This window comes from Anarhichas minor, unplaced genomic scaffold (genome assembly GCF_050575085.1).
Source record: "Anarhichas minor isolate MPS153535 unplaced genomic scaffold, ASM5057508v1 ptg000071l, whole genome shotgun sequence".
Lineage (NCBI taxonomy): Eukaryota > Metazoa > Chordata > Actinopteri > Perciformes > Anarhichadidae > Anarhichas > Anarhichas minor.
Genome location: NW_027466517.1, coordinates 5,471,283 through 5,495,334, shown reverse-complemented (window position 1 = coordinate 5,495,334; position 24,052 = coordinate 5,471,283). Strand labels below are relative to the sequence as shown.

General features: G+C 41.9%; 1 protein-coding gene across 2 annotated transcripts in view; it reads right to left on the bottom strand.

The window, feature by feature from the left end:
* trappc8 (trafficking protein particle complex subunit 8) overlaps positions 1–24,052 on the bottom strand; it is a 36,297-nt gene that overhangs the window by 10,678 nt on the left and 1,567 nt on the right. Inside the window, exons 2-15 of one of the 2 annotated variants that reach the window (XM_076079251.1) lie at positions 19,865–20,074; positions 14,948–15,031; positions 12,422–12,511; positions 11,260–11,434; positions 11,006–11,159; positions 10,771–10,861; positions 9,090–9,352; positions 6,709–6,824; positions 6,458–6,608; positions 5,166–5,266; positions 4,601–4,706; positions 4,058–4,189; positions 1,879–2,103; positions 1,417–1,522 (exon numbers count right to left, since the gene is read on the bottom strand). In XM_076079251.1, the coding sequence (XP_075935366.1) occupies positions 1,417–1,522; positions 1,879–2,103; positions 4,058–4,189; positions 4,601–4,706; positions 5,166–5,266; positions 6,458–6,608; positions 6,709–6,824; positions 9,090–9,352; positions 10,771–10,861; positions 11,006–11,159; positions 11,260–11,434; positions 12,422–12,511; positions 14,948–15,031; positions 19,865–20,074 (2,004 nt within the window). The remainder of the gene's footprint in view (positions 1–1,416; positions 1,523–1,878; positions 2,104–4,057; positions 4,190–4,600; positions 4,707–5,165; positions 5,267–6,457; positions 6,609–6,708; positions 6,825–9,089; positions 9,353–10,770; positions 10,862–11,005; positions 11,160–11,259; positions 11,435–12,421; positions 12,512–14,947; positions 15,032–19,864; positions 20,075–24,052) is intronic. The other variant, XM_076079252.1, reaches the window with a different exon arrangement.

Genomic DNA, 24,052 nt, shown 5'->3' with positions numbered 1-24,052 from the left:
ACAGTCAGTGATGGTTTGGGGTGCCATGTCATCTGCTGGTGTTGGTCCACTGTGTTTTCTGAGGTCCAAGGTCAACGCAGCCGTATACCAGGAAGTTTTAGAGCACTTCATGCTTCCTGCTGCTGACCAACTTTATGGAGATGCAGATTTCATTTTCCAACAGGACTTGGCACCTGCACACAGTGCCAAAGCAACCAGTACCTGGTTTAAGGACCATGGTATCCCTGTTCTTAATTGGCCAGCAAACTCGCCTGACCTTAACCCCATAGAAAATCTATGGGGTATTGTGAAGAGGATGATGCGAAATGCCAGACCCAACAATGCAGAAGAGCTGAAGGCCACTATCAGAGCAACCTGGGCTCTCATAACACCTGAGCAGTGCCACAGACTGATCGACTCCATGCCACGCCGCATTGCTGCAGTAATTCAGGCAAAAGGAGCCCCAACTAAGTATTGAGCTGTACATGCTCATACTTTTCATGTTCATACTTTTCAGTTGGCCAAGATTTCTAAAAATCCTTTCTTTGTATTGGTCTTAAGTAATATTCTAATTTTCTGAGATACTGAATTTGGGATTTTCCTTAGTTGTCAGTTATAATCATCAAAATTAAAAGAAATAAACATTTGAAATATATCAGTCTGTGTGTAATGAATGAATATAATAGACAAGTTTCACTTTTTGAATGGAATTAGTGAAATAAATCAACTTTTTGATGATATTCTAATGATATGATCAGCACCTGTATAACTAATACCCGATATTGTGAACATGGAGTTCTCTTTGAACTGTAAATGTGCTCATCATCTACTATTGTGCGTTCCGTTCTAGAATCCGCAGATTAACAAATGATGAACACTTGAAATGCATGCACTTGTGCAGTGATGGATTAAATCGTTTTTTTGTTTGTTCGTGTGTTAAATGTGTTTCGTTCCCAAAAGAAGACCGACTTAATTCCACTCATGTGATTTTAGAATCTACAGAGCTCATAATATTGTTTTTTACATTTGTTCATTCCCTGTATCTTCTTTGGTCTTTTTTTATTTGTTCTTGAATGGTGCATAAAGGGAAGAGTTGTTATCATACATGACCTCAAGGAGGCAAAGACAGGAAGCGAGGAGAGATCTCTGTGAGCGAGCGAGAGAGAGCGAGAGAGAGCGAGAGAGCCTGCTTCACTGAAGGACTTTAAGACGCTTTCATGAATGACCGTGGTGAGCGCTCTTGCTTCCCACAGTAAATCCACTGATACACTTCCACATCATCACCATCTTTTAACATTAGAACATCAGATGAACGTTAAGAGGTGCAGGTCTGAAGATTAACCCTTACAGCTGGGACTCTTAGTGATGCGTCTGTAGCCACTCTTTTCTCTAGAGTCAGTCATGCTGGGAAAAGATCACCACTCATCTTCATGTTACCTTCAGCAAGGCGCCGTTCGTGTCCAAAGTAGACCCTTGTGGCCGAGCTGTGGATGCAGGGCAGAGGCAGCTGGGGGAGGCTGTCTTCACTTCCCCCTACCACACTCTGAAATACAACACACACACACACACGTTATTTGTGTAATAATGGGAGGAGATTAAAAAAAGCTTTTAATTGGTGTTTGGTGCATCCAATCCCTGAGTTGTTTACGTGATGATATTTTTATGTAAATCTTGGTCTGGTCCACATAATTAGAATGGGAAGATTTTCTGCTGTCTTTCTTAATCTGAGCTGGAGAACGTATGCAGATGTTAAGAAAAAGAGGTCTGAGAACAGAGCCTTGTGGAACTCCACATCATTGTTATTCACTCATATGTGTGCTTACCTATTGACACAAAGTAGTCTCTCTCCTGTCAAGTCAGCATTGTCAGCGTGCAGATGTGGTTACAAACTGTAGTTACCTTATACACATAGAGGTATTCTCTGAGGAAGGCGCCCTGCTGTGTGGCTGTCTGCCTGCTGTCATTGGTCAGGATCTGTCTGAAGGCTGTCACAGCGCTCTCTGGTTGGCTGAGCGTGAAGGACTGACGACCGATTGTGAAGTTGATGTGGTCCTCTGCCAAAGACCAGCCCCGCTCCTTGTACACCTGCATGGCTTGGCAGTAACAGCGCAGTGCATGCTTCCTCTATATGAAGAGACAGGAGCAGGAAAAAGAAGAGGTGGTGAGCAACAAAAGGCGATCACAATAAAAAAGTAAAGTTTCATTATGATACTCAATTTGTCAGGTTTCAGGATAATGGATCAATGAACTTGGTCCAAATTTAGTCTTCATGACTTTTCAGCTAAAAGACGTTAGACCTGACCGTCCACCCTGGTCAGGATTCCTCTCAAGTATTGCATATTCTCCAACACTAACAGTAAATCAATCAAACAGGGAGGGGACACCAAAAGCAAAGCCAGCGTTCCGCATGGAGCGATTACATACAAGGTGACGCAAAGACACGAATATCAAACACAGGTCTCCATCATCTTCCCCCCCACACGGAGGAGAGCAAAGGCAAGGCAAGTTTATTTGTATAGCACATTTCAACAACAAGGTAATTCAAAGTGCTTCACATGAAACCATTAAAAGCATCAAAACATAAGGCAAAAGAAAAGGAGATTTAAAACCGATTAAGAACAGTCATTGAAACAATAAAAAGCAGTGTAAGAAATAAAATACAGTAGTAAAGTAAAATGCAGAAATTGATTAATATCCTTGAATATGGTTGAATTAAAGGCAGCAGCAAACAGAAAAGTCTTCAGTCTTGATTTAAAGGAGCTGAGGGTCTCAGCAGACCTGCAGCTTTCTGGGACTTTGTTCCAGATATGTGGAGCAGAAGAACTGAACGCTGCTTCTCCATGTTTAGTTCTGACTCTGGGAACAGAAAGTAGACCGGTCCCAGACGACCTAAGGGGTCGGGATGGTTCATGAGGTAGCAGCAGATCAGAGATGTGTTTTGGCCATAAACCATTCAGTGCTTTATAAACCAGCAGCAGGATTTTAAAGTCAAGTCTTTGTTTGACAGGAAGCCAGTGCAAAGACCTCAGAACTGGAGTGATGTGATCCACCCTCCTGGTCTTAGTGAGGACTCGAGCTGCAGCGTTCTGAATCAGCTGCAGCTTTCTGACTGACTTTTTACAGAGACCTGTAAACACACCGTTACAGTAGTCCAGTCTGCTGAAGATGACTGCATGGACATGTTTTTACACATCCTGTTGAGACATAAGTCCTCTAATCCTTGATATATTCTTCAGGTGATAGTAGGCTGATTATGTAATTGTCTTGATATGGCTGTTCAGGTTGAGGTCTGAATCCATAACTACACCCAGATTTCTGGCTTGTTTGTGGTTTTTAACATCAGATTAAAGCTGAGCGCTGACTTTCAATCGTTCGTCCTTGGTACCAAAAACAATTACTTCTGTTTTATCAAAGGGAAGAGGAGGAAAACTGGAGCTGGAGCACAGCGGGAGACCTGCTATCTTAGTTCTGTTTACGTATTGCTGATGAAAACACTACATTTCCTGATTTGCTGCTTAAAATTAAAAGCTGTTAAATAACAGGGGACTTTTATTGTGAAGAATGTATAGGAAAATAAATGTGTTTATCACCTAATTAGCAGAGCTTTGTGAGGAGCTATTCTTCAATATAACAAGTCTACTTACAGTAGTCTGCAGAGAGGACTGGTAAGCAGCACCAATAAAAGGGGAATTTAGAGGAAATGCAATGTGTTTATCCACCGCTTTACAGACAAAGAATTATATCTGGTCACTATCCGATAAGTGTGGCCACATATGAGGACACAGCTGACACCATCTGCTGCATCACATCACAAAAGTCACATTGAAAATACAAGTGTAACTACGGCATAAGACACACGATGATTAACTCAAGAACTCCATAAACAATAACAAAAATAAAACATGATATCATATATATAATAATAATATATATAATTTATAGTAATAAGTATAAGTGATACAGATTAAAGATGGAACTTTGTCTCAGAGAGGAAATCCACCCCGTTGACAGGAACAAACCTGGGCACCAGTGTTGGGTTAGACCACGACATTAGATGGGTGGGGGTTGAAAGGCTCACCTGTCCTGCTTTACTGAAACGATGACCGGCCAGGATCATGTGGAAGGCAAACTTGCGCACCATGGGATTGCGCATGTTAATAAAGCAGTGGGCAGCCTGTTCCAGCAGCAGAGCACTGCGCAGGTCAGAGTCCTGCACATAGAAGTGAAATAAAAAGGTCCAAGCAGAATGAATCCACTGCAATGTTACTTGATAAATCTACTTTCATAAGTGAATCCATTATTTGGCATGAAAGGGTAACATTTTAAAAGTTTCCACAGTTCTCAGGTCATCTGGAAGTTGCATTCACATTTTCTTCAGTTTTGCATGACAGTATGTATTTCTTGGGTATTGCGGTATTATACTGTAAACATTTAGAATTTTCATGCAGTGATCAATGCAAATGCAGATCCAACAGTTCTGATTGCATAAAAAAAGTAAGCTTCTTTATTCAGATTTACTGCATGTGTTCTTTAACCTACGACAGTTTTCCTAAAATTAGATTTAAAATAAATGATAACCCCTGTATCATGATACGTATGGTAAAGACGAGGGCTTCCTCACCTCGCTGGTCATCTTAATGAGCAGAGTTGCAGCCTCTGAGTATTTAACCTGACTCTTGAGTATCTCAGCACTGAGTAATGCACAGCGCTCAGCCAGCACCATGCTCCTGTAGAGGGCAGAAGGGAGAAAACACGTTGGAGGGATATTATGAGGCACCTCTCCATACTCAGTGAATCACTACAGTAGATGGAGTAACAGCACGGGAGCAAAGCTATGTACATCTCTGAACCAGGTCTCAAAGTGGTCTCGAAGAGCGCACCTGATCACGACAGCCTGGAAACAGGGTGCATTTGCTTTTTATTTAATTTATTCAACAGTTTAAAACTTCTCAGATGGCATCTATGAACCCAAACCCTTAATAATAACTGCAGCTGAAAACCCTGCTGTCATGTGTCACCACTCAGGAAATTAGACATAATAAGGTCATGAAACTTCCATTAGGGTGCACAAAGAAAGATTCACTTTGGTCAGCCTCTAAGTGACCTCACATTAGCACAATTAGCCTGCTACCCAAAAACTGATAAACTGAGAGCAGGCAGAAAAACATTCAGGATGTAGGTCATACTTGCAGACGTCTCTGTACGTCTGTATGGCGGTGTCCATGTAGTGTGCTGGGTAAGGTCTGGGAGCTCCAGCCTGCAGAAAGGCAGACACTGCAGCCATTTCCTACAGAGGATGTCAGGATGAGTGGACAGAAGATGAGGAGAGATGGAGTGAACAAGAAAGGAAGGAGGAAAGAACAGAGAAGTCATGATTAGAATTCGACATGCGGTGGTAAGCAATGGAACGCGCCATTGCTCGGTTTAATCCACTCAGGGGTTACTTGGTCTGGTATGACTCGTGTTATCCGATTTTAGATATTACTGTGGAACTGACTTTAATACTCAAGCAGAGCAGGGTTCTGTCAAACGGGATGCTGTGACAGGTCTGATAGCTTTCTTTATTTTGGATTCTTTTCCATTCGCTCACAAGGTAAGCACCACCAAGTAAGTTTCACCGTTTCACACTCTGAGGATCACGAGCTTCACACACACACACAGCAGCACAGTTGGTGTGCATCAGTCACAACCTTGGATCTGATGATGAACGTGCTGTTTGAGAGGCCTGCTTGAGACCACGCTGCCTTAACGCAGAGGTACAAGATAGAGAATATACCGGGGACTTAGGAGTTTGCAAATGAGTTGACGATGCCCATTTGTTACACTTCTGGCGTATATCACATCTATAGTCTTAGTTAAGGGAAAGAACACCACAAGAGATATGTATTAGAAATATATTAGTCAGGTCACAGCTTCTAAGAGTTATAGATATGTTGGATTAGAACAAATTTATGAACTATTATACATTTCAAAGTTTTAATAATAGTTTTGTTAAAACAAAAAAACTGAACACGTTTGACAGAGTGCCATGAACATTTGTCTTGGGGAATTAAAGCTATAAACCCTTTCAAATGGATCATTGTTTGCACTACCCTGTGAAAATCAATCTAAAATGAAAACCACGGTAGCTAAAGCATTCATTTATTTTGCAGCTGACAGCCAAGTCGACCACAATGTACGCTTGTGATGATGTCATAGTTCAAATAACGTTATTGTGTTGTTTCTCCATTCAGAATTGTTAAGGAAAAATATGTTGTGTATATGTACATGGTTTAATGACTCGCATAACCTTTTAGCTCAGGTTGTACAGGTTTTAGGGGTATGAAGCATTTGAAGATACTCCAAGAAATGACATCACAATAGGCAGAAATACCTGAGTAGGCAGTGAGTTTAAAGGGTTAACACATGGTCCTCATCAGGACACAGAAAGCTGTGTGTGTGTGTGTGTGTGTGTGTGTGTGTGTGTGTGTGTTCTCACCAGTGCCCCTGCAGCATACAGCATGGCCTGGTCTGACAGAAAGTCTTTCTTGGCCGTGTGGTAACAGCTGTAGGCGAGCTCGTAGTGCTGGACCAGGAAGCACAGGTCGGCCATCTTCCTGATCTGCAGCTCAGGGGCTTCTGGGGGATATCTGACACCACAGATGAGAAAGATCAAACCAGCAATGCGTATAGTGTTCACGGTGGTAATGTATCAATACATGAATGAATCATATGAAGGGTGATGCTTACAGAAGGCCACATGTGCTCTTTGGTTCACTGATGCCCTTCTCTGGAACTTTCCCTCCACCGAACCACTTCTTGGTGGCAGTGAACAGAGACCGACTCAGACCTTTCCTGGAGACCAGCTGTGGACGGAGAGGCAGAGCATGTGTCTGAGTGCTGGGAGAACGTAGGGGGGTGTCAGGCTTCACGGAGCCGACTCAGCTAGTGTTGCTCTCACAGTCTATGGGGGCCATAAAGCAGTGGTGGGCCGTCAGGGCCAGCAAAGCCTTCTCTGCTGGCCTAAACACAATCACGAAGTTATAGCTATTTTATCATTTAATAATGTTTCTTAAATACACTACATGTATTATAATTTATAAAAATATTTTCCCCATTATCTTATGTTCTCATTGCACAGCTACTGTCTTCCTCAGTTGCTCTGCTTCCAGTGCAGCTTGTTTTAAGTAGAGCTTTTATCCAATCAGATCTCACCTCTGTGTCTCTAGGTAAGAAGAGAGGCAGAGGCCTGCAGACTCACAAGTGAATCCCTTTGCACTTTAAGTGAATGGGGACGATATTGTTGATTGTCATAGTCTTCAACCAATCAGATCTTTAGTTTGACATGTTGGGCGTATTCTTTGACGTGCCAGAGCCTGCTAGCTGGTCTACAAGTACGTCAGCATTAACAGGCAGCTCAGTTTTCAGGTGCAGCGCTGGACATCGTATCAAAGGGTCGGTCAACCCCACAGCTAGCAGCCCTGACCCAGCATGGAACGGTATTTCTGGCTGACAGCGTCAGAGAAGCGTTGCACATTTTATGGCTAAGAATGCGTTTCATTTGCAACTGAGCTCTTGGTGTTTGGAGCTACGCTACGCTAACCAAGGCAGCTACACGACAGGACACCACAAGCTACGTGCTTTTGAAAACTTTTGGAGAAACCAGAGTGGATCTACAACTCAACGAACACGTTCACAGGAGGACCTCTGGCTGGAACTGAACCCCACCGATGTTCTGAATAACCGCGTCATTAAACTCTTTATTAACAAAGAAAGGAGGATGGACTTTGTCTTTAAGTGAACAGCAGCTTTGGTAAATTAAGTGTTTTTGCGTTTTTACATCTGCAGTATCGTTACTACTGTGTTCATTTGTCTATCGTGTCGTTTTTATGAATAATATGAATGGCTCGTGCTCTAGCGCTGCTGTGTTGCTGGATCGATTTATTGCTTTGTTGTCATATAAATATATGTGACTGGTTCTTGTGAGTTTGTTCTTGTTATTGTGTTAATTACATTGATTTTGACTATATGCATTGTCCATTAATGACGAAGCATCCCGTCATGCGCGGGGTTATTGTCCGGACAATTGAATCTGTTCGGGCTGTTGTTTCCCCGCTAAGCTAGTTAGCTTAGCCTCCCCGAAGACACGTGCGGTGCCGCAGCCTCAGCTGTTTTTTGTTATTGTTCCGGTTCAGAGGTCACAGCCCGTTGTCTCCTACGTGAGCGCAGTCCACCGAAAACATATTTCCCACAATTTAAGCTTCTGCATTTTCCAAATGCACTAGTATTATTCAAACGCATTGTTCGGTTCGTAAGCCTCGTACCGAACGGTTTAATACGAATACGTGTATTGTTACACCAATAGAAACAAATAACCATAGCTGTGTCGTCATAATGAGCTTATTAGGAGATGGCTCAAGTGTAGTAGGACAGCACAGAAGGCCCAGGTACAAAATGGACGGCCCGCCACTGGTATAATGTAGTAATACTATTTACAAGCGTGTGGGGAGAGTTGTGAAACTGTATCGCAATCAACAAATCTGACAATGGCAGCGGACAATCTTTAGAAAGAAGGTTCCGCCGGGCAGCATGAGCCTTGGATTCAATCGTTTTCAGGAAGAACATGAAGTGCTACATAAGTGGCCATATGGTGGCGCCACTTTTCCCAAACCACACCAAAAACTAATCATATTTACATTGATGTTTGGCCAGACTTTAGTTTGCATTTTATTTATTTATTTTCAAATCTAAAAGTAGTTTTAAAAATATCCTACAAATGAAAAGTGAAAGAAACAAAAGTAAAAATGCACAAACTTCAAAATGTAACTTGTACTTTGCATTAGTTTTAGCTGGGTGGAAGACTGCGAGTAAGATTTCAGTAAATAAGCGGCCTCTCCTCTTTCTACTGTACAGTCATCTTGGAGGCTGCAGTTGTCCAAAATGATCAAACAGTTATATCATCACCTCTCTCAGTTTTACAAGTTAGTTGTAGCAGGATTGCAAGACCTATTCTGTGTATATTCTATGTCGGTCTGCCTCTGTGGATCCATTTCAGTGGTGATAGAGGAAGCTGGAAGTGAATGTTTATTTACCACATATATAATATGGAAGGTCAATGCTTGGAGCTGTACCTGGTCGTTGAGCTGCCGGATGTTCTTCTCTATGTGTGGCAGCAGGCCTCTGAAAGTGAACTCTTGGATGAACTGTCTGACATGGTCGTGGTCATTCAGGGTCAGACATGCTCCGTGGCTCCCTGCTCCCCCCGCCAGGCTCTCTGGATCTCTCGCACCTTTCTTCAGCTCAGGGTTGATAGCACTGAGGGTGTGCAGGCTCCCCGAGCTGCTCGCTGTGTCCAGCTGGAGAGGGTGGCTTTCCAGGCTGTTGGAGGCTCCGTCTGGTGGGAAACGGTGTAGAAATTAAGCTCAATCAAGACATTATTTTTTTGTCGCAGCAACCAATCAGCCCTGTGCAGATGAACCAGAGGATCATCAGGGTTTACTGGTGAGGCACCCTACGATCATATGTGTGTCTGTAAATGGTAAATGGACTGTACTTGTCTACCGACCACTCAAAGTGCTTTAACACTCCATGTCATCATTCACACCCATTCATACACTGATGACAGGAGCTACCATGCAAGGTGCCACCTGCCCATCAGGACTAACATTCATACACTGCTGGCACAGCTACGGGAGCTATTTGGGGTCAAGTGTCTTACCCAAGGACACATCGACATGGACTAGTGGATCCAGGGATCAAACCCCCGATCCTCTGAAGGACGCCCCTGCTCTCCCACTGAGCCGTGTGTGTGTGTGTGTGTGTGTGTGTGTGTGTGTGTGTGTTAAAGTTAGGATGAGGAACTTTCAATTTGTATTGATTTTGGCAGTCCCTGTGGACTAAAGTGGTAGTGTTTCTCCGCTCAGTCCTGGTTTTCCCGTGCCTCCCTTCCCGCTAGTGGGCCCAGCCATACGTCGTGGGTCTTCAGCGTGGTGACCATGTTGGCTTTCAGCGGGGACCGGCGGAGCAGCGAGGTGAAGCTCTGCTCCTGGAGGAGGAGGAGACGCTGCTGTCGGGAGCTGAGCTCTCCTCCTCGCACAAGCTCCAACAGCAGGTCAAAGGCTGATCTGGGTGTGTCTGACTGATTTTGCTGGAATTTGACGCGGTGGCACTGATGGCAAGCATTCAAAATAACTACCGTATTTTCCGCACTATAAGGCGCACTTAAAAGCCTTTAATTTTCTCAAAAAACGACAGTGCGCCTTGTAATCCGGAGCGCCTTATATATAGATCAATTGGTTGATCCATACTGGTTGTACACGGCGCTCTGTCAAAATGTTTCAGTACGACTGGTAAACTACAAAGCCGCACCGCGGTAAACACCGGTACTGTGCTTACTCCTAGTCCAACACCACTTGTGTGTATAAAGACCCCAAAATGGCACCTTTCAAGAGACACGCTTATGACGCTATTCTATTCTATGTGCCTTATAATCCGGTGCGCCCTATATATAAAAACAGTTCTAACATAGGCCATTCATTGAAGGTGCGCCTTATAATCCGGTGCGCTTTATAGTGCGGAAAATACGGTATATAGATATAGACAATCTTCTCTCATTTAGAGGCATCATTTTTCAACTGAGAGTGTTTCTTAACAAGTTATAAGTTCCTCACAGAAACTTTAAGTTAAAACAACATGTAGTTATTAAAATAATGTGGAATAGATCCTGCTCAGATAACTCAGAAGACAGCTGTTGGTTGTCTCAACAAGAGGAAGCCTACGTTAGTATGTTAAGGAGCTGTTGAATTGACAGACCTTTCTCTGTAGTGTGATGGCTGTCCACTTCAGCTGCACTGATGTTATTCTCAACAGCAGCACTGTTCACAGCTGCATCATCAAGCACCTCCTGCAACAGGGGTCACCATGAGAACACATTATTAGACAGAACACCACAGAGAATCCTCTGGCTGACGTGTTGTGCTCTCAGGCGACCGTGCCTGCTGTAGACACTGGACCATGGTCAGTCAGTGCAGCGCAGCGCAGCGCTCACCTGGTTCGGCAGATTATTCCTGTGCAGGTACTGACTCCAGGGGTCTGGAATCTGTTCATCCTCTTCAGCCGAGAAGGTACGAGAGTTCATTTTCAACAGGTAGCAGCCCTGGTGACCGTACCTCTGTTTCATTTCCTCATACACTGAATCTGCCCTGGAGAGGGAGCAACACCAAGGTCTGGTCATTCATAGTTCTTTGAGAAATACACCACGTAATATACAACGCCGATGCAAAGTGGAATTCTGTTCAGTACCTCTGTTCGCCCCCCTCGCTCATGTCATGCAGTAAGACGTAGTACTTGAGCGTGTTGGGGATGAACCACTTGGGGTTGGTGTAATCTCCGCTGTGCTGGATCCTGTGCTGCTCCTGAGAGAGCTTGAGGAACTGCTCCACAGGGACCGTCTCGGTGGAGGACACCACCAGCAGGCCTGACAGGACCAGAGCGTCAAGGACATACAACCATGTGGATCAATAACGGAGCAGGTGCACTCAAGCAGAAGGTCTATGCGAGCCAAACACTGCTACTACTAAAACAAGGTTTCTGACACAGATTTAAATTTACATTCAATAAAAAAAACTATTTAAAGTAGTCTCGTACTTGAAATGACTCATTTATCAAATACAATCATGGAGTTCAAAATCAGTTTGTAATTGAATGATAACGGCTACAGTGGGACAGTCGGGATGATAATGACCATGTTTAGAAATCTGACTGACAACCCCCGTCGACAGCGCTGCACTGTGGACGAGCTAATGTTAGCATCACAAGCTGCTTCACAGCACACAATCCCAAAGGTCCACATTCACAAAATACCCCACGAGTTTTTTCGATTTTCATTTTACTTAAATGTATTCAATTATTCATATATTTAATTTGATATTAATATACATTTGATCTTCAACTGTAAGACTGGCAGTGTGTTTATTGTTTGCTTATGTTTTTCACAATAACTATTTAAAAACAGTTTTCCTTATTTATTGTGTTTTGTGTATTTTGTGTGAGCTCTCCTGAGTATTGTGAAGTGAGCGACACTCAGTTGGGAAAACAAATCAAGATTAATAAGCAACATTTCAATCAAAATCTGTGTATTATTATTTATTGTTACAGACATATTTAAGATTTGAAACCACGTTTTTAGGAGCTTTAAGGTGATAAAAATGTTTAAAAGTTTACCAGCAAGATTCTAAATACTCATCACAATTTTTTTCCACTTAGTACTTTTTCCTCCCCCTCCCCTTACAGTGGGGATTTCAGACAGTACAAGAATAAACAGCACACACTCAGTGGTGTATTCAAACAGAACCTGTGACATGGCACGAGATCACACTGATGAACCAAGACACTGCTCAGCCTAACTGCAATCTCATGAAAAGACCTGACCAGAGGCCAGTTTTGTTCATTGGCGGAAGGATACAGGCGAGGTAGTGGTTGAGGAACTCATGGTCTGAGGCGGCCATTGACTGCAGGAAGTTCTCCCTGTAGGCTTCAAACCAGGGCGTAGTCGCTAGAAACACAGAGACAAAATGAGATGGAGGATTTCATCCAACAAACAACAATCACTCTACTATCTACCCCTCTACTCTCTATCTATTGCATCGTATATCACTATTAGAAAGGTATCACAATACTCTGCCGTTAAAAGCGGTACTATACTCCATTGTATTAGTATCAGTACTTTAAGGAAGACAGTGTTTTAATAAGAGACGTATTTGTGAGTTGCGTCGATGTGATGGGGCAGTGTGTGTGCAGAGATCTGCTTCCACTCGCTGTGCCAACTGTTTTTTGTTTCTCTCAAACACACACTGCAAATACAAGTGCTTTTACCAACATATCACAGCTCGTCGATAAAGCAGACGCACAGATGAAACATGCCACTAAAGTACTGTAGATGAGGGTTATGAGTTGTTCCTACACTTATGAAGGTAACAACAATAACAGAGGCTCCGCCATATCAACCAAGATGGAAACCTCTTTGTTGCTCGCACATCTTCAACAGCATTAGCAGCATAGTAGAGCGTCACGCCTTCGTTCTTACCTTTCACAATAAAAGCCCTAGACATATATATATGCTTAACAGAGCATTTTGATAACTGAATAGCTTACAGTACTGCTCGTACCAGTTCTAAGCAGCAGTGTGACATGTGAAGGTAAAGATGTGAACGTGTAGCTGATCTAAGTTATGGCTTCTCCATTCCTGGTTGGATATTAATAATAATCCACGCGTGTTTTATGGCTTCTACACTCAAAATATTTGTTTTAATACAAAAAAACAAAGTTGCATGTTCTGTCATCTATTATTACATTACTTTCCAAATGTTTCAGTATCAACATGTTTAGGCAGGTATTGCATCAACGTCATCATTTTAGTATCGCAACAACACTACTAACCAACTACCTAACTAGCCACAGTTGTAATACCAGAAGCATAAATACCCATTGTGAAGGAGGACAATGTGTTTATTTGTTATTATCAGTTACATTGGAGCAGCATGCTAACTCTCTTCAGTGAATGAAATGAGCCTTTTGATCCTCGACTACTAAACAGTGGAACATAGCGGTCATCTTTCTCCAACACACACAGACTGTTCCAGCTCAGCTGCCAATCAAGCCGACGCTGTGTTGCACTTCGTCATGTCATCCAACAGTGCACACCAACATCAAAGGGAGGAACCAACCACTGCAAAACAACGTTGGTTTTTTATAGTTTTGTTCCTGTCCCTTCTCTAAAGAGATGGAGATACAGAGGTTGGTGAAGGGAATTAAATGTGTACGACACTGTACTGCACCTGCTTGAGTTTGTACATGTGGACATAGTGAGCTACAGGACCTCCCCCTTCACAGGGCTGTCACACTACAGCTCAACATGGGCATTGTGCAGATGGAGGCCATTATTCCTCTACTGAGATGTATCAGCATCATTTTCTGCTAGGTTGTGAAGCACAAGTTCGACAAACACAAATACGCTGACCTCTATAATGCTCATCTAATGGGATTCTGGCATTTAACCAATTAATTTTGTTTTTGAATTCACAGCTCTGTAACTCTACTCTGTGATCTCCAAATATGTCAAGCTTGGCAAATTATTCCAATTACTTGTTCTTGCACCTTTGTTCTGAAAAAGTCAGGGATCAGGTGAACCCTAAGCCACCACCGTGTCAGTAAAGGCAGAACCCCACTCATCACAGCCTCTGATGATCAACGCTGGATGAGGACTGCATTAGATCTTTGGATAACAGCAGCATCATGAGGGGGCTAAAGGTAATAAAGGCTCTACAGTTAAGAACAGAGGAAACGAGGATCAGGGGCCAGATGCATTAAACTCTGCTTCTGTCTCTACCTGCTTCTGTGTTATAAATCAAAATCATTGTGGCACATGGAGCGTCATTTACACTTCCACCGTTTGGATGTAGAAACAGCCTCACAGATCAGTTTACACATCTTGTCCCTCCACCATTAGAGCCGTCAGAGAGAAGAACAGCAAACAAGAAGCTCAGTTTTACTTTGACAGAGTGACAACAGCACCAGAACAGCTGTCATAATGCCATTCATTTATCACATGCAATATCTCAGTGACAATAAGTATCATCAGAAAAAGAATCAATTATTAATCGGTAGACCTCATATTGAAATACTTAATGAAATTCAAAAATCATGCACCCGGGGAAATGGCTCAAAAGTAAATCTAAAAAAGTAATACATTTCTTCACTCATAGGCAATCACTTGTAATTAAGCTTAGAAATGCAACTTTGATTGACATGTTTTTGTCCACACACATTTATGCATCTGGCCCCATCTCATAAATAACCATCGCCACACATAGAAGAAAGCAGCCACCACACAGTAACAAAGAGCAGAGAGACAGTGCAGCTAGTGGAGGCTAGAAGGAGAGAAGCTGAGAGGACTACATCTATCCACACATCAGCCAGGAGGCAGTGATACCTGTGTAGTGCTTGGAGGTGCTGACTTCAGACAGTGTTTCTTTCCAGGCACTGTACCAGGGGGCGCTAGCTTTAAGAGAGTGATCTGATAGGTGGAAGCAGACAGCCAGGGCTTGTGTTAGCAACATCTCTTTATTCAAAATGAAAAGTTACAGGTGACCAAGGAACAAAACAGGGAGGAGAAGCATGATAGAGGCAAATGTCACATGGCCGTTCATTATATTAATTACATTGTTCCTCATGCTAATTGTGTCATTGTAATTTGAAGTAGAGAACAGACTGAAAAGTAACTGGTAAGTAACCCCGCCCCTGGAACGCAGACTGGCCAATCACAGCATAGCATCGGCCAGCTCCAACCAGGGTGTGACAGCTCTCTCTGCTCCACTGACTCATCATCACTGACTCCTCATCACTGACTCCTCATCACTGACTCATCATCACTGACTCATCATCACTGACTCCTCATCACTGACTCATCATCACTGACTCATCATCACTGACTCATCATCACTGACTCATCATCACTGACTCCTCATCACTGACTCATCATCACTGACTCATCATCACTGACTCATCATCACTGACTCATCATCACTGACTCATCATCACTGACTCATCATCACTGACTCATCATCACTGACTCATCAACCCTTTCACAGTTGTTCATGTTCAGGCTGGTTTAGTGGATTTGGAGCTGGTCATGGTTAAATGTTGTGTAGTAGTGATACTCGTTAACTTAAGAGGTTGGATGGAGATATGCGGTTCTAAAACGTTAGTGGAGCTAACATTAGCAGAGTACGTTAGCACACCGTTAACCAGTGTTAGCACTTCTATGCTACGCTAGCTACTGATGGTATACAGAATGTCTTTACATGCTGCCTTTACTTTAGCGTTGTAATGATTATAACCGTGAATAATGACCAGATTTAAAGGCTTTACTTAACAGTGTTGTTCCTTAGCGTCATTGGGTACACCCCAAGTCTCTTCATTGTATCCCTGTTTCCTTCACTTGCATCTTTTCCTTGTGCCTTAGTCCCTCCCCCCAGGGATGCATGGAGAGACGCAAGGCAACCATTCGAGGAGAGAGGAAACGAAGAAATATGTTTTAAGAGAAAAGAGACGTCCTTTCTTCTGTATCGTCACATGAAGCGACGTCTCTGATCACAGCTGGATCAGCTGTCAGTCGGCTTTAACAGCTGGAGAGACTTTTCACAGAGTTTGTGTCTCTTCACATGATCACTGTACTTTTACTAATAAGGACACTTCATCACTGCCAGAGAAGAGATGTTTTTATACGGTCCTGTTTTTAAGCGCAGAACCGAATTTCTACCGACGGAATGCATTCGTCTTATTTATGAATTATTTATATAGGATTGTGACATAATTATTAAATAACCCAGAATATGATTATGGTTTCTCTTGAATACTGGAATTAATGTATTAGGCTCCATGTTTCAGGTTAAACTTAAATGATAAAACTCATCAAACCAGACACTCAGGAATGATCCGCCTCACGTGACTGAATGAAATGATGATAAATGTAAAAAAGTAAAAATATCTGACTTTAATTGTATTCATAATAAAAGTTATTGAGGGAAACATCAGATCATGAAAACACAAATCTTTCTAATAAATGAAGAAAGTTGTTTGTGGTCGTTCAGACTACAATGAACATTTATTTAAACCAGATGTTGAATCAGAAACTAATCAAATATAAACTAGAGTTTATTCTGTGATCTGTCTTCACTCTGGTGTTAAACTCAGTCAGTCAGTCCAATCGGCTGCAGCGTCCAATCACATAACTGATGAACAATGAGGGGGCGTGTCAGCCATTAAAACACTTCCTGGAAGGCGGTGCTCGTGCATCCTCGCTCATGGCTCCTCGGAGATCCCTCCTCTCTCCTCAGAGCAGAAATAAGAGCAATATGGCGGAGCAGAACAACTTCCGGTTCAAGTGAGGATCGAGGAAATGACAAATAAGAGACTTGGGATGTACCCAGAGTCTTCTGTCTGGATCTCCAGGTGATGTGGTGGTTCACTTTAACACTGTGATCTGTAATCTTTATAACCTGCTTTCACTGCTGAATCAGTTTCACATCCTAGATGTATCCTTCAAACACATAATGTAGACCCTTCCGTCTGCCTTTCTCTGACAACGCTCTTTATTTTTTCCAAAAATGAGATGATTTATTCAGGGAGCGCCGTTAGCTTAGCCAAGGGTCAATCCTCTGACAAATTAACAGTCTGAAGATTTCGTTTCACTACAATTCTATTTCATTAATGTCATTCTCATAATGTCAGGCAATTAGAAATATGGATTTTTTTCTAGTCTGAATATCCGTATTTTCACACTTGAACATCATGGGGACATCACTTCGGCTTAGGGTAAAGAAACGCGAGCAGCAGCCAGCATTCTATCCAGATTGTTATTTGGAGGTAAAACTGTATGTGAATGTGTGACGTATACAAATGACCGCCTGTGGTCTTTGCATACATAAGCAGGGCAGGAGAGGAGGAGTGAGAGGCTCAACGACTCAGCGGTAAGCAGACATGGATGCCACTCCCCTCGATAATACTGGCTAATGAAGGATTGCTGCTAAACAAACGTGATGATTTCCAGGTAGGGTTGGGCGATATGAAGGTGTACACTAGGGGTGGGAATCACCAGAGATCCCGCGATATGATATTATCACGATACTGCGATATTCTGAGTATTGCGATAACATAGGCCTATATTGCGATTTATTACTTTTTTCAACTTCAAATTATGTAAAGGAAAACTGTGTCAACATGTTTTATCTAATAAGATAAAGTTTTCAGTCTGTTCTTCTCACTTCAATCATTTTTATTGCAGTAAAATATGATTGTCAAGCAGACAGACTGACCAACAATGTCATAAATGTTGCATGAACCTGACAAACTGAACTGTTTGTATTACTACATAGTCCAACTTAACTAAATGCAAACGTGTGGACTCAGTATATGAACTATAACTTATATAAGTAGGATATTAGAGTTATATAACTCAGTATAACTTGTGATGCGTGCACGTCGAGGGCAGAGAGACAGTTATGCTCTGCACTCTCCCCATGAGCCTGGCTGCTGTTGGCAGATTTAACCCCGTTGTGAGGCCAGATGTCTCTATCTTTGTTTTGACCAACTTCCTACCAATCACGCTGACCCGGGACCTTTGCTGACCTCACCAGAAAACAACTCAGCACCATCTAGTGGACTGAAGAAGCAATTGATTTGATTTTTCTAGATATATATATATATTTTTTTTAATAGTTTATATAATAAAAGATCGATACTTGGCGTCCGTGTATCGATACAATATCGCCACGCAAAATATCGCGATACTATGCTGTATCGATGTTTTTCCCCCACCCCTAGTGTATACAGTGCACAGGCAGAGATTTGGCAATACCTCTTCCAGCATGGTAGCTGTTTTGGAGTAATGTTGAGATTCTCGCGAGAACTCGCAAACCCAGCTGCCTCGCAAGTTAACCTGATTTGGGCAGACATGGAGGAGGCACCCCAACCAACCCGAGATGGCACTAACTGACATTTGTAACCCATAGTTTATTTAGTCTTATTCTTTTGGTGTACACAAATTTGTGATTTATATATTGCAGTCTGATTTATTTACATCTGTTAACCCTGAAAACTTGTAACACTGTAACCTTAAAACTTCCAATTTGAAATGGTAGATGGACTGTAGTTGTATTTCTCTTTTCTAGTCTTCTGACCACTCAAAGCTTTAACGCTACATGTCATCACCCATTCATACACTGATGGGAGGAGCTTCCATGCAAGGTGCCACCTGCCCATCAGGACTAACTAACATTCATACACCGTAGGCACAGTACAGGAGCAGTTTGGGCTTAAGTGTCTGGCACAAGGACACTCTGTGTCTGTGCCTGTCTTTACATGAGGGGCGGATGACTCAGAGCCTTTCACCAATGACTGACTGGCTCATTTTAGGGGGTACATTGTAGCTTTAACCTGACAGGTTAAGCTTTTACATAAACTGATCAAATATGATGTACTCTTATAGCTTGCACTGCCCACCAGTGTACCAGATTGTTAAAACTAGATCCACCTCAACCAGCTCCATCAGTAAAATGCTGATTCCACATTAACGCATCAGTTGTAACAACCCAAGAACCAAAGAATGACATGATAGTGTAGAGCACTTATAGGGGCCTTTTTCTGAATTAAACATTTATTCAAATACATTTAAACGACAATTCAATGCGCAACTCTTCAATAGCTTCACATAATCCCTGTTTTGACGTGATATCAGCCCAATTAGAACCAGAACCGACAGACGTAGAGGGTCCTGACAGAAAGTAGCATGTTCAAATTGTGTTTGCCTCCCACGATGTGTTCCATCAATGTCTGCTTTGTGACTTACCCTGCACTGGTGTTAGCTAGCCCCATTTAGGTTCCACTACTGGCTGAAATAATTCATTAAGGTTACCTCAAGTACTCTGAAGGATTGACAGCCCACACTGTCTCTTTTTGTGAGACAGAAGAACGGGTCAAAGGTTGTTTTGTCTCCTTCTTTTAGGTTTTTTCCGACCACAAGACAGCCAGTATGATTACACACCGCTTCAGACATCATTTTTTGTTTACATTCATATTCCTGAAAGTCCATCTCAGGCATCTTCTTTCTGTTCGTGGTCACGTCATGAAAGACTGCCAGCAATGATTGGTCGGGTACCAACGTGGTCTGTCGTGTCTCTAGGCTGAGTCACGGTAAGAACATATGACTATAGGACTAATGGAGTCTGAACTTTGTATTACATAATGCGTTTTGGTTAAAAAATGTATATCAGTTTATTTATCATTATCGGATTATTGAAATCGGCATTGAGGTTAAAAAATCCTGTATGACTCCAGAGCCGGTCCTTACCACTGAAGTTGAGGTCGTAGTCTCCTGCCGTGATCACGTTGGTCGCAGCCCCCTCTTGTGGCTGGCAGGATAACACCACTTCGTTGAGCATTCGGCGCTGGGCGGGGCTGAAGGCAGCGGATGCTGGGTTTGGGCTCGTCACCACATTGTTGACACAGATGCGTAGGTTTTTCACAACCTGCACCTGGTTATTGGGGTCCCGGATGTGACCTAGGGAAGAAGATGACAAGCATTTATTTAAAAAAAAGAATTGCTATAGAAGCAAGCGGCAACTGCGGGTTCAAACGGTCAACAGTTGCGCAACCCCTCGGCACACCCCTCCCTTTCCAAGTGTGGAGACAACCTACGGTGGCCTTCAGGTGACAAAAGTGGTAAAAACGCAAAAGGCCCAGTCGAGAGATTGTCAGCTATGCCTGCGGAATTTTTGAAAAGGAAAAATACAGAACCTGGACATGATGCTGATCAACCTCATGTCAGACCTAACCCTGATGAAGAGCCCACAAAAAGTATTTTGTTCGCTTGTGTGATTGTAATGAGAAACAGGCAGTTTTCATGGGGACGACCATGAAAGCATCCGAGAGAGCTCTCATAGCTAGCCACCTACTATCTGAACTAGTAGCCTAGTCAGAAATCGGCAGAAATTTTTGCAGTAGTAACTAAAACGAGGAGTGAAGAAATAACGTTGCGAGATGAGAGCCAGAGTAATTGAACAACTTAAAGCTTCATGCACACACTCTTGTCACAGCGCAGGAAACTTATCAACAGATGAGTGACAACTTTGTTTGGCTCATTTTCTGTAACCAGTGTAGCATTAAAGCATGGTGGAATTAACAAGTAGGCAAGCTAACTAGCAGACAGCTGGCTAGTTATCTAGCTGGCAAATGTCGCCATGCTTTAATGCTACACTGGCAGCACAGGGTCCAACGGTCCATCCGCCTCACTCCCCACCACTCCAGAGAAGCTACCTAGCTAGCCATCTATCTCCTTACGGTACCACTGATATGTGTTGTCAGCATAACCACAGTCAAAAGACCACGGAAGAGAGTTGGCCGTTCTACTACTATTCTACGGCGGACATTTCTCAACATTTGAATGCTAAATGGACTGCACTTGTATAGCACTTTTCTAGTCTTCCGACCACTCAAAGCGCTCTAAAACTACAATACACTGATGACTGGGCTACCATGCAAGGTGCCACCTGCCCATCAGGACTCTAACTAACATTCATACAACATTCCGTAGGCACAGCTACAGGAGCAATTTGGGGTTAAGTGTCTTGTCCAAGGACACATTGATATGGACTAGCGGAGCCGGGGATCAAACCGCCAATCCTGTGATTGATGGACGACCCTCCTTCTTGTGACTGAGCTAGTGTACGAGTATGCGAACACAAGGCCGAAACAAAAATCTTCTCACAAACGCAGACAAAATTAACTTATTCCTTCAAAGAACTCCCTCTGGCAACAACTTCTGGAAAGGGCCTCTCTAAAAATGGCAAGGGCATGTCAACACTGCTGAGTTGTGTGAAATAATTGGAAAACATTTGAAAACTCTTGAGGAGAAGTTATCTTTTACTTTCCCCTCAGGCTACACCGAATCATTTGACTGGGTTAGGGACCCATTAGCTCATAGGTCTAGAAAAGGTCAGAAAAGGTCAGAAAAGGTCAGGACTTTGCAGGAGCAACAGCAACTCATTTTGTTTGGCTGCCAACCAAAGAGTTATTATTCCTGATAAACAGAGCCATTTCCACATTGCTCCCATTTTCCACAACATATTTTAGCTTAGCTTTTCGAGCCTCACTGCTATAAAAACTAAAACCAGAAAGAGACAGAACAGCCCAGGAAGAGCCATGTATTGTGGCCAGGAGATCAGCTTTGTGTTCATCTAAACAAGGCTAGGTTTCACACTGAGTGAGTATATCTAATGGTCTTTATAATAGGCTGCTATGTTTATTTATTCAGCATTTGGGATGGTGGCATTTGTGTATTGGCCTTTTTTAGGCTCTTCACCATTTGGTTAACATTTTAACATGTGTATAAAGTCCCCCCTTTTTAGAATGCAGGGCAGTAGGGTGCACATACTGCTATGTGTGTTTTTCTCCTCATCACAATCATATGTGTTGTCTTCTGAAGTAAAGACGGGTTGGTTTAAATCGCTCTCTAGATGAACGACTCAATTTAAACCCTCTGTGCAGACCTTTGTCGACCTTACTGGCAATGAGAGTAATTATGAAGACACCGTCCACGAGTTGGACCGGCAGAAGTACCGATATGCTTTGGTACCTTTGTCGTTCCTCATTGCTGAGCCATCTGCACAAAGACACTACAAAGTAATAAAACATGTCTTTGATTTCTGACCATCTTCATATGTTGTCCTCCCAGTCACTTATGAATGTGGTTCTGTAAAACCATCAGATCGCCAATGAGTAGCTGCTGAATGTTCCCAAATATCATTCATAGTTTACAACGCTAAGTAGCATTGTAAACTATGAACGATATTTAAACTGGAATAACAAAAAACAATGTGTTCAAATTAGGTGAAAAGAAAATGGGCGAGGCAGCATAAGGCAAATAAATAACACCAAAAGTTACTTTGGGCCAGCGTGTAAAGAAAATATAAACAAAGAAATATTAGCCTTTACATTAGCCTGCTCTTTCCTGGCAAATGATAATTCATTCATCTTAAAAATATGACAGCAACCAACCTGTCCCGAAATAAGATTCAAGCAAACCTGGCTGACATTGGTGATCTGACATTAGGCTAACTTTAACTCTGCTTGATGTACCTGTACGTTCGATAGCATTTTGCTAACATTAGCTAACTTCAGATGTGACTATATTCAGTGTAATGTGTCCGTGAAGATTGTGAACCCAATGTAATGCATATTTTAGTTAACATATTAAAACATTTTTATTTAAGGTCAGGTGTTACTGCCCTTGTTGTCTTTACTAGCAGCTGTTGTCCAGTTAAAGTCTGCATTATTACGGAGGAAGCAGCTGTTATTAGAGCGATCAGTGAGCAGCGTGACCAGCGGCGTTATCAGACCTACGGAGCGGCCGTCTGAAGTCACGTTAGTGGCTTTGAGCAACTAATCTACTTCCTGTTTACACCGGCACCCACCCGCATGCCCAGTGTACGTGAATAGTCACGTGATATTCGATTTCAGGCGTTTAAGTCTGGACAGAGATCATTTAGAAAACGATGCTGAAACGCCGTGTGGACGGAGATCCTTTAAAACAAAAACTTGTTAGTGTGGATGTAGACTCAGGGAGCCGCAACAGAGGGGCTCCGGAGCCGCATGCAGTTCCGGAGCCGCAGGTTGCCGACCCCCGCGCTAGAGAGACAACACCTCTACAGCAGAGGTCTTCAACAGGGGGTCCGCGGAGGTACTGCAGGGGGTCCGCGAAATGTTTGGTTGATTAGACAACTAAAATATATATAAATAAATATATATATATAAATATATATATATATAAATATATATAAATATATATATAAATATATATATATAAATATATATATATATATATATATATAAATAAAAATATATATATATATAAATAAAAATATATATATATATAAATAAAAATATATATATATATATATAAAAATATATATATATATATATAAAAATATATATATATATATATAAAAAAATATATATATATATATATAAAAATATATATATATATAAAAATATATATATATATATAAAAATATATATATATATAAAAATATATATAAAAATATATATATATATAAAAATATATATAAAAATATATATAAAAATATATATATATATATATATATATATATATATATATATATATATATATATATATATATATATATATATATATATATATATATATATATATATATATATATATATTTATTTTTTTATTTTTTATTTTTTCTCTAAACATGAATCTGTCCATTATTTTAATAGTTCAGTATTGTATGAAAGATAACAGGTATGTTGATGCAAGACAGTGGCACTAATAGGCCATCACTCATTTTCCGTTTCCACATTTATGTTTAAAATAAAAACATCAGTGTGAATAGCTTGTATGCATGATTATCATGCAATTGCCAGACGATGTTGATATTGGCATTGTATCAGTCGACAAGGTGTGTTTATAAAAGGCAGTGGCACGGCCACCCTACTCACTGTACCTTGCACGTGT